The 11,353-nt window shown below is 40.1% G+C and overlaps 1 protein-coding gene across 1 annotated transcript in view; it reads right to left on the reverse strand.

Moving 5' to 3' along the window:
- gch1 (GTP cyclohydrolase 1) overlaps nt 1–11,353 on the reverse strand; it is a 49,320-nt gene that overhangs the window by 8,106 nt on the left and 29,861 nt on the right. Inside the window, exons 2-3 of the mRNA XM_038701528.1 lie at nt 10,795–10,904; nt 3,143–3,198 (exon numbers count right to left, since the gene is read on the reverse strand). Of these exons, the coding sequence (XP_038557456.1) occupies nt 3,143–3,198; nt 10,795–10,904 (166 nt within the window). The remainder of the gene's footprint in view (nt 1–3,142; nt 3,199–10,794; nt 10,905–11,353) is intronic.

Below are 11,353 nucleotides of genomic sequence, written 5' to 3' on the forward strand. Positions count from 1 at the left end.
AAACGAGGTAAACCCAACCCCATTGGAAGGCATCAAAATAAGCATTAAACAACAAAAACAGCCATTTTATAGCTATTGCCTGGTCTGACGAGGGAACAGAAGGAAAACAAACAGATCTGCAGGAACGACCCGGTCTTCACCTTCGACCTCTTGCTCTTCTCTGTGAGAAAAACCACTTTGGACAAATTCCACCTCGTCCACCTCCAAGAAAATGTCACAAGACCAAACGGGCAGCACAAGGACATACTGTACATAGGCAAAGGGAAGGATGTATGCTACAGTTGGAAAGAAGAAAAACAGCTAAAGCTGCGTTAAAGATTACCGGTTTGTTTTGTTTTTTAGAGGAAAGAAGCCGCAGCTCTGATCTCACTGCAGCCTTCAGTGCAAATGTAAATGTTAAGTCATGTGGACAGGTGAAGGTGTGGCAGGAAAGGGAATTTGCAGGTGACCTTTGTTCTCCAATTTGTCCCGTTCTTCCATCTCTTCTGATGAGAACGACGACGTCTGGTCGATCGAACAGTCGTGTGACTTAATAAGCTGCTTGTCTGTAAAATCTTGTGGTAAAAATAATCTCGGCAAAGGTCATCCGAATGATCCATACGTGGCCATGAACTCTCGTGTCTCTTGACACATACGCTATTTTTCAATATTCAATTTTATTTATATAGCACACTTCAAACAACCAAGGTTAAATACAACAACAAGACACTACTCACACAGTAAAAGTACAGCAATAAAACATTATAATATACAGTATACGATATATAGTGATATTAAAATTGCCAGTAATAATAACAGACTTAACTCGAAGGAAATGCCAAAGAAAAGAGATGTGTTTTCAACATTCGAGAGTTGGGGCAGATATCTGTTTATCAAATTTAAACGCACTATCCAATACAACACCAAGACTCCTCACAGTTGAGCGGCTGTTTGAAGTTAAAGGGCCGTGAGAATCTACATCAAACAGTTCAGGGTGTCCAAACACTATGATCTCTGTCTTGTCTCCAAATAGGTTGAGGAAATTTAGGTTCATCCACGTTTTGATGTCCTTCATACAGTCACGCAGGGGCTGCAGTGAACCCTTTGCTTTTACATTCAGGGGCAAATAAATTTGAATATCGTCTGTAAAACAGCAGAAAGAGACCTCATACCTCTCAAAGATGGAGGCCAGGGGCAGCATATACAAAGAAAATAAGATGGGGCCTAAGACAGAACCTTGAGGGACACCGCAGGTAAATGGGGCCGTTTCAGAGGAATAATCACCGAGGTGAACAGAGAAGCTCCTATCGGACTGAAACCACCTAAGTGCAGTACCTTTGATTCCCACACAATTTTCCAACCGTGACAGGAGGATTGAGTGGTCAACAGTTAAAATCAAGTCATTAAAAACTCTTAAAAGTGCCTTTTCACTGCTGTGACGGGGTTTGAAGCCGGACTGGAACTTTTCATAAACATTATTATTAATTAAAAATGTTTGCAGCTGGGTAAAAACTACTTTCTCCAGGACTTTAGATAAGAAAGACAGTTTAGAGATGGGCCTGAAGTTAGAGAGAACAGAGGGGTCGAGATTTTCATTTTTTAGCAGGGGCGTAAAGGCGGACGGAACATGACCAGAGACAAGACAGGTATTTATCAATGACAAAATACATGGTCCATTTTGAGGGAATTAATATTACCCTAAACAAAGCCTGGTTATAATTTTAAAGATGGAGTTTGTTAGCCTGATCAAAACGACCAGGAATTCAGAGGATATTGTTCTTGTCCGTGGGGAGGAAAAAGATTTTGTGAAGGCACCCAAACCAACCAGTAGGAGTACAATGAGAATGATGTGATCGCTCCTGGCTTCCCACATTTACGTCCAAGTATTGTTCTGGAAAGACAACGTTCATGTCTATAGTCCGCTAGATTGAGCAGCTGTAAGTGTTTTATTTTGCATAGAATTCCATTTTTATAATAAGGCAGGTTTTGGTTATAAATTGGGATAAAGGGAAAGGGATTATGACGATCTTCATAACATGAAATAAAAAAATACTACTAATTCAACTGGGCAAGAAACCGGAGCACTTAGAAGATCAAACTGGTCATAAACAAGCCAACAATTTATCCAGATTATCGAAACCAATGTATCTGGAGGACAGGCTAGGAAATAAAACAATAATGCTAATTATTGGGTTATAATTTTCCCTTAATAAAAATATAACAAATATAAAATAAATGTTCAGTAAATGTTTGATTCAATTATTTTGAATCACGAACAAACCAGCACTTAATTTTTCTACTAAGATATTTATTTTGTTGAGGAAAAGGGACTGATTTCACTTTATTTTACTCATGCATATTTGTTGAAAAAATAATTGATCATAATTGCTTTGAATGTTCTACCTCACTTTAACTCAGGAGCAAAAAAATCAGCCTTTAAACTTGAAAGAAATAATATATTGAATTATATGAATTTTCCATCGTGATAACATTATTGGCCATATCGCCCGGCTCTATGTGGAGTTAAAACTGCAAGCGAGTGTACTGGAAATGTCTCTGGTGTGCAAGAAAATTACAGGACGGCAGTCTCTAATCTGTGATAGATGACTCAGACAGTTTGGGTGGTGATTTTACTGTTTACCTGTGTTTTCTCTTCCAAATGAATTTGGCCGTAATAATATCTGAAATCCTGACTGATGTTTGTTTTTCTTTTTGCTCCATCTGACTTGTCCCAAGATCTCGGGGGAAAAAAACCCCCCACGTTGTATAAAATTATCTCGCTTTCAGATCGGAACCAAATTCTTTCGGTTTTTAAATTTGCGTCACTTAGTGTGCAGCAGGAGTTGCAACAGGCTACAGTGCACCAGCCCGAGAGCTTAGTTTTTTTTTATCTTAAAAAAGGTGAATGGTTTGGCTGTTTCTCATCAACGTGAGTGTTTATGTACAGCACTGGGTTAGTAAGGGGTGTTAGTGTGATAAGCCTCAAGGTATTGGGGTCATTGGGATCAGAATCTACGCCAGTACACACACAAGTTTTAATAATCAGCTTAAATACACACTAGCTCTCTCTCTCTCACACACACACACACCTCTACTGTAAGTTGGCCAATTAAAAAACTGCCCAGGGAAAATACACACACAGAGGGAGAGTAAACGTGCTCACCTGGCCAGCTTGCTGAGGCCCAGAACTCTCTTGTTGGGGAGGTAACCGATGTGAACCTGCACACAGAGAAAAAAAGAAGGTTAAATATTTTATACTAGTCAAGTATACACAAGTGCCCCTGTGTACATCATGTTACGGTGCAACGCACAAACAAAAGTGAGCAAAAGTGAGTGATCGATATATTCCAGTAAAGATGTGCAGCGTGCACCTGCCAGGAGTGTACAGAAGGAAGGTGATTGGCCCAGAGTGTCGGAGTGACAGGCTGGTATTATAAAAGTGCAAACTGAAATGAGTGAAGGAAGGTGAAAACTACACAGTGCAGCTACGTTCACGCAGAACTGTAGACCGTCAGTCCCTCCTGGCTGCTTTAAACCTGACAGTATGATCTCCACCTCCCATCACACACGATGCACAGTGTCATACAGCAAACCCTCCAAACGAGCACAATAAATATATACAGTATATATTGTTAGTATTTATTCCTGTAGCCTTACTAATGGAAGTGCAGTTGACCATCTCTTCAAACTGAAGAAACGTGGCTGTTTCAAGCCATTTTTGGATGTTTTTAAAGCAGTTTTTGTGTGTGGTAATAAAACTAAAGGATATTTTCTTGGCATAAACAGTAAAGAGAACAAAAAGATTTCAACAAAATAGTTACAGAATACGTGGTCGGTTATAAATGTGTGGAAATTGACATGGGCTGATGTTATCATTCTGGTCCAGTATTGTGCTGAAGTCTGTTTCCCCCTCGTTATGCATCTCCCTCTTACATTAATCTTAAAGAGGTCATATTCTGCTCATTTTCAGGTTCATCATTATATTTAGGGGTTGTACCAGAACAGGTTGAATTTTCAAAAAACATCTTTTTGTCATGCTGCACATTGCTGCAGCTCCTCTTTTCACCTTGCGTTGAACGCTCCGTTTTAGCTACAGAGTGATGCATCTTACTTCTAAAAGATCTTTGTTGGGAGTTGCACATGCGCAGTTCCTAGGTAAGGACTACTAGCCAATCAGAAGCAGAGTAGGGTGGGCCCAGAAAAGCCGGTAAACACGGCTTCGGTTCATCTGTACATGTTCCCGAACCAGCCAAGCAACGTGGACTGTAGAAAGAGATTCAGAGTTATTAAAAACTGAGCTGTGTCTCTACATCACAGAGACAACTTTATGTCCTTTGACCGCCTGGAGGGTAGTTACTGTTTTTGAGGGCGTGTCTGACTAGTCGCTAGGCGAGCGATATGACGCGCATTTTGCTGTAACAACACATTCTCACTCCTGACACGTCACATATTGACGCTTGGTCAAGGCCCTTTGGCGTTGCTTTTTTAACGCCCCTGGCTACCATTTTTATACGTTTAGGGCTCCCCGGTCAAGTTAGCAATGCTTAGCAACAACAAATATGTAACGTCTGGTAAAGTTAACAACAATAAATATGCAACGTCCAATTACACTTTGAAAATAAAACGCTAGTGTTTCGAAACATCGCCATTTTGACACGGCACGTTGTCAAAGTTGAGAAACGCTGCAATTTGGTTAGATTTAGGCAACAAAACTACTTGGTTAAGGTTAAGAAAACATCATGGTTTGGGTTACGTCAGTTAACACGTAAGTTAATGAACGACACTTAAGTAATTTACGTAACTTGCTTAACTTAAATAAAAATATCCAATGTTGACTTTTTGTTTCACATGGGACACAAACAGCGCTCTCCTGGTTCAAAGTCGGGGTTCTGGCCCTCCATCCACCCCAACCACGTTCTTACTCAGTCTTTTCTGTTAAATATCATATAGACCCAGATCGGCGGGGAGCGTGGATGCACAAATAGCGCACGCACGTGGACCCGCGAATTCGCCGTTACAGCGACAGACAGTTAAATTCAGTTCAGCAGGGACAATTAAGCTTATATTACTTCTCCCTTGTGATTTGTGTGTGAGTGAATCAGGTGAGAATCTGCTTATGTTTCTTCAGCTGTAGAGCAAGTTAATTCCCTGTTAACATGCATATGCCTTTGTATATTTCTCAGTTTCTATTTGTAAATTTTGGCGTGTCTTTCGATGTGCTAGCTTGAATCATGAGTGCATGCTATTATGGGTTATGTCAATAATATAGGTTATTTGAACACCAAGTGTAAAGAAGTTTTCCATCAGATGTGTTGGAATTTTTAAGATTTGTAATAGAAAACCCTTATTTGGAAGAATTTGATTTGAAGATATTTCTGCTTTGCTAATTTACAGAACCACACCCATTCACTGTTTTAACCTGTCGCTGGAATAAACAAAGCATCCTCTCAGAATCGATTCTCTGGCCGGAATAACTTCATCCATAGTTGTCAGACCCAAACCAATTGTTTTCCGAGGTCCCCTTCCTCTCACCTTCCTTTACCGTCAAGAACTGATAATACAGGGCATCCCCCACTGCGCTGAGCTGTGAAGCTATAGGGATCCCCAGTGCGTTACAAACTGACGGGTCCTGACCATGCGTCCGTTTGTGACGAATCGGGGAGAACGAGATGTGACGAGAGAACAAAAGGAAAAGGCTGGCCTACAAACGAGCTGTTTTCAGGCAGAGCAGTGTTTTCTGTGGGAGATGGGAACTCCCTTTGGGGTGGACTTTGGGCTTTTTCACTTTGCAAACCTGTTACATGCACAAAAAAAGTTATAGTACTTGATAAAGGAGAGCGAAAAGGGCAAAAAGCATAATAATAACAATAATGAAAACAGCTGGTCTTGTGCCCTTTCAGGGGACCCAAGGACACTTTACACATAAGGAGGGGGACAAAACCTTTATCCTGACCCTAAACACAAGCAGTTATTGTTTGGTGAGTTTAAGTTACCCTGGATATTCAACTGTTGATACAAATTACAGAAGCCAGAGCAGGTGGATGAGCAGCAGACAGAGGAGGAAGAGACGGAGCCGTCAGCTGGAGAATCACTGCTGTAGATGTCTGGAGGCTCCAGTTCTCTTACAAACCAACACACACACACACACCAACACACACACTCAAATGTCAGACGCAATTTGTTGACAAGACGAGAGAAAGGGCAGCGGCAACAAGCATGCAAAGATCTCTTTTTCTGCTTTTTCTTCCAATCCCTCCCTTTTCCTCCCTCTCTGCAGCAGCAGCAGCCTGACATATCGACATCAAACACACCGGCTGTCACGGCTGCTTTTTCACTTATCTGCTCACATTATTCATGTTTACTAGCACAAGCTGTGAGTGACGATGGGGCGAGGTAAAAAAAGAAAAAGAAAGAAATAATAACGAGAGGATCCATCAAGGTTATAGAAACCTACTTTTAATAAACTACAGAGTCTTTTTTTAAAGCACTTTTAGTTCTCAGTTCTGGTTTTACGGCACGTTTGGTTCAGCCTCAACGCTCTCATCAACCTGTTCAGCAAACGAGCTCTGATAAACAGACTGTACGCTGCTCAGGCCTGAACAGCAGAGAAAGTTAACTAACTAGCTGTTGAAGAAAGTGGAACATTAGCAGCTAAAAGGAGAGTGAATACTTACATTTATCAAGTCGAGAGAAACATGACATAAAATGAATGTTGCTCTGTGGAAAATATATCTGGGCTGTGTGGATGTCACCTTGTTCTTTTGCCATCTTGTGGCCCAAAAATATAAATTTATTATTAATTATTATTATTTAAAAAGGTTGTGCCCAGTTTTTGTTGAAGCTGTCTTACATTGTGCTGCTGCTGAATTGTATTGTGTTATACTGACCAGTGTTTGTATTATTTTGCCCACCCCATTTCTATCCTCAGGTGTGCTCTAATGCAGGACCGTCGTATTAGACTGCATTATTTTTAGCTGGGTGTACGTATGTACTCATGATTTTTCACGGCCGCATTGTTCCATCAAATGAAAATAATTTGGATGCTTGTGCATCATTTGTGCAACTGGCTGTGGGCTTGCATCCAGAAATTTCATAGAATGGCACTTTACTGCGTATGTGTGTGTTTACTGTACTAGATGCAGCACTTAACTGCACTAAATAGCACTTAAACATAATTAATAGTACTTAATTTCAGAGAATGGCACTTTACTGCATAAACAGCACTTTAAATGAAATAACCCTGTCTACAAAACTGTGGTGCCTTTTATAATATGATGTTGAAAATTGTGTTTCTAACCCTTTCATGCATTAATTATGACAGCCTATGTCAAGATTTATTTCCTATGAATCTTTATTGCTCTTTAGGCATGAAAAATAAAATTTGAATTTTTTTTTAAACACACATTTTTTAAAGACTTTTTAAATATCCACTAAGGTGGACAGGGTGCGTTTAAGGTTAATTTAAAGTTTAACTGTGTTACCTTGTACTTTGACGACCTGCCGGGGGACTACAGATGTAAAATAGCCTTCGGGCTAATTCTGGCATATTTACATTGCTGAAAAGCTAAGATGTCCATTAATATGCACTGTCCCTTTGAAATAAATAAATAAATAGTCAGGTTGAAACAAAGTTATTTTGGATTTGTAAGTTTTGCCTCTAAAGTCCTGGTGAGTCAGAAAATATATCTTAAAATAATTAAATGGACACAAGTGCATCTTCAGTGGTGACCACATCCTGCACAAGTAGCTGTAACAGATAATGATCTATCTATTTATCTAACAGTAAACGTGTGTTTAAAGTAAATCTATTAAACTACTTTTCCAGTCCTATATTGTAGTTCTGTGACTCCTTTATGGCAGCTTTGCATGATTCAAAGTTCAAAAAATATAATTTTCTGTCTTATACTGGACTCTTCTTGCAGGCCTCCACGTCAGCCTCTGTCTGAAACAAGCTGTAGATGCTCCTGTCTCTTTTACGTCATAAAATCTGGAATTGCATAATAGGCCTCCTTTAAATAAAATAAATAAACACAAAAATGAATGAATGAATTAAAAAAGTGGTTCAATCAAATAATGGTTCAACATGGTTCATCAAATAACTAAAATAAAATATCTATCTATAACAGAAAAATACATAATAATCAAAATTGTTTTATTAATCTGCCTTTCTATCTTTCTATCTATCTATATCTACCCATCTATCGCTCTCTCCATGTAGATATAGATATATAAATATAGATGGGGGACCACTTTGAACAAAGGTGTACGAATGGTCTAAAACTAGGGACACACAGTAAGAGCCCCAATCCGACCTCTATTCACCTTCTATCAAAGGAAACTGCCATCCTCTCCATAACGCTTACATTTAAGATTGACCCGTCAGTGACCTGTTTCTGCAGGAAATACATCACATAGAAGGACCTCGAGTGTTTTTGCGATGTATTTTCTCTTCCAGCTGTTGATATGACAGCAGCTCTGCTGATCGCAAAGTAAACGACAGCCTGCAATTAACTGCTCTCGTGCGTCAGACACTGAAACAGTTTATCAAACAGCCGGCGGCTACCTGCACAGGAGGAGGAGGCGGCCTCTAGCTGTGTGGTGACTCACTGAGCGACACACCGGATGGACAGACGGACAGATGAGAGAGGCTGGATAAGAGGCAACGCCGCTGCTGATGACGAGGGGAGGGACATAAACAGCCACTGATGGCCACCACACACACACACACACACACACACACACACAAACACACACTAACAAACACACGAGGTGTGGTAAGTGGTTGTGTGATTCACTGCTGTCATCAGAGCCCTTTTAAACCTCTGGAAAAGGATCAGCTGCCAGCCCCTATTGTCTTAAACGACATGCACCTGCAGGCGAAGATGGAGGGATAAGGAGAGCACAGAAGGAAAAATCCGAAAGAGGGAAGAAGCCAATCGGGTTTTAGTGGAGAGTAATGATGTCAAAGGAGCAGGAAGGAGGCTAAAAACAAAACAAATTTAGGATAAACAGATCTCAGCTAATCTAATCCAACTAATTTCTCTTGTTCTCTGTCTCTGTTCTTCAGACCAGCCGCATCCAGATAAACGTCACAGAGTTGGTTTAAGGAACACGTCTGTTACCATGTTTTTACATCCCCGAACATACTTCAGCCTGTATGGACATTTCTGTCACAATAGACAATTATTTGCTACTCTTCAACCTTTTTCATCTGTTTTTGTTTTGCCTTTTAACGTATGTCAGTGACTGTGTTTGGGTCGGGGTTTTTCTGGGTTTTTTTTTTTATATATTTGTTCTAATTCTTTCTTCTTTTTTGTGTTTAAAGTTTAAAACAAATCTACAGCAATGTCAAGCAGTGGTTTCCAGTTTCAAGAAATATGTTTATTGGTTTTCTGGTGGAGCGTTAGATGAGAAGATCGACACCACGCTCATGTCTTTATGGTAAATGTAAAACTACAGCCAGCTGTCGGTTAGCTTAGCTTAGCATAAAGGCTGCAAATGAGGAAACAGCTAGCCTGCCCTGTACCCCAGTAACAAAATCTACCTGCCACCACCTCTAAACTTAAAAAAAACAAACTCCAAATCGTAGTTTTTTGTAAATCTTCTAAACGTTTATTCTGTACAATAAATGAAGTTGTCATTTTATAGGTGATTATAAGCAGGTTTTTTTGTATCAGAGTGAAAATGTGTCAGTATAATAGGTTTCTAATAAACAATAAATAGGAACTTTTATTAAAAAAAACACTTGTTCTGTGAAAAGCTTTGCTCTGCAGCTCTATTCTGAGGCTGTGCTGTAAATAGTTTATAATAAATATACCAACGTCTGATCAACCCATATCAAATTCAGGCAACTTCCGGTCACGTCAGGTTAAGCTCCGCCCATTGTGAGTACAGATACAGATCATTTAGTTGGAAAAATGTAATTTGCGGAAAAAACAGCCGCCTCTTAATGAGTTTTTTCAACGGCGCTGGTTAAATGTACACAGTGCAGTGGATATGAGTCACTCTGATTGACAGGTCGCCATCGAGGCGACTTGTCAACTCAAGGTAGTCCCTCCCTAAAGCATACACTACTTTATCGTCTATTTTCTTTTTTTCTTGGGCGGCTGTGGCTCAGGTAGAGCGGGTTGGCCGTTAATCGGAAGGTCGGCGGTTCGATCCCTGGCTCCCCCTGGCTGCATGTCGAAGTGTCCTTGGGCAAGATACTGAACCCCGAATTTGCCCCTGGCGGCTGTTCCGCCAGTGTATGAATGTGTGTGAATGTTAGTTTCCGTTTGAGCACTTAGGCTCAGTGTATGAATGTGTGTGACTGGTGAATGCAGATGTAGTGTAAAAGCGCTTTGAGTGGTCGAAAAGACTAGAAATATACAAGTACGGAGCATTTAAATGGGACCACCGTAATTTAATACATGAACATCATGTTGTATTGATGAAGACTTGTAACTAACGATTGAGACCATAAACTCATTTGGAAAGTGTTTACGGAGGAACATCAACCCCCGAGTAAAACCACAACCTTTCACCTTTTTATGATTTAAATAATAAATAGATCTACGAATTTAAATGAAAAACCACCAAATTCTTACACGACAGGAGGAAGGTCTGCGTCGCTCTCCACAGATTCGCAGACTTACTTCTTTAACAACGACCTCGTCTTGTTGGCCTTTGACGGGCACCACGCTACACATGTCATCATCCTGTCATCATGTTCCAGCAAAGTGAACTCATCTCATTTATGAAGGAATGAATGTTTCTCAGTGCTTGAATTTCTCTCAAAAATCCCGTCGAACCCTGGTATGTGTGCGCTTCGCTCACCCTGCCGAAGATGGGCACCAGGTGATGTTCACACATGGAGAACATGTCGATGTCTTTTACGATCACCATCTCGTCGTGGTCTTCGTCAAAGATGGCGTCATTCAGCACGTCTGCGAAGAAAGAAAACGGAGGGGAGATGAAACTAAAGTCAAGAGTCAAGAATTTTATATATCAGATATAATTTGCATAGTTTTTAGTGCAAATTTCTATTTTATATTTATGATTCTTGACTTTTCCAGAACTTTTTTTCTTTCCTCACTATATTTATTGTGGCTTTTAATTTTTATGATCTCATCTTAATCCAGATTAATTGGAAGTTGTTTATTTACTAAAAAGCTATTTTACTATTTCTTCATCTGCTGTAGATCCTTATTTTATGTCCTTTGTCACTGTTTAGCTCTGTTTACACATTTTTTGATGTGTACCAACGATGACAGACAGATTGAAACCACCAGGGACATCGTTCACCTCGACCGTTCAGCTGCTGCTGTCTTTACCGTCGACTTTGGCGTTTCTCTCTGGCAAACATCGCGGTCTAATAATAGCTCTGCTTCCATAC

The sequence above is a fragment of the Micropterus salmoides genome, unplaced genomic scaffold, assembly GCF_014851395.1.
Source record: "Micropterus salmoides isolate LMB-PRFRI ecotype aquatic unplaced genomic scaffold, ASM1485139v1 Ms_hic_scaffold_6, whole genome shotgun sequence".
NCBI lineage: Eukaryota > Metazoa > Chordata > Actinopteri > Centrarchiformes > Centrarchidae > Micropterus > Micropterus salmoides.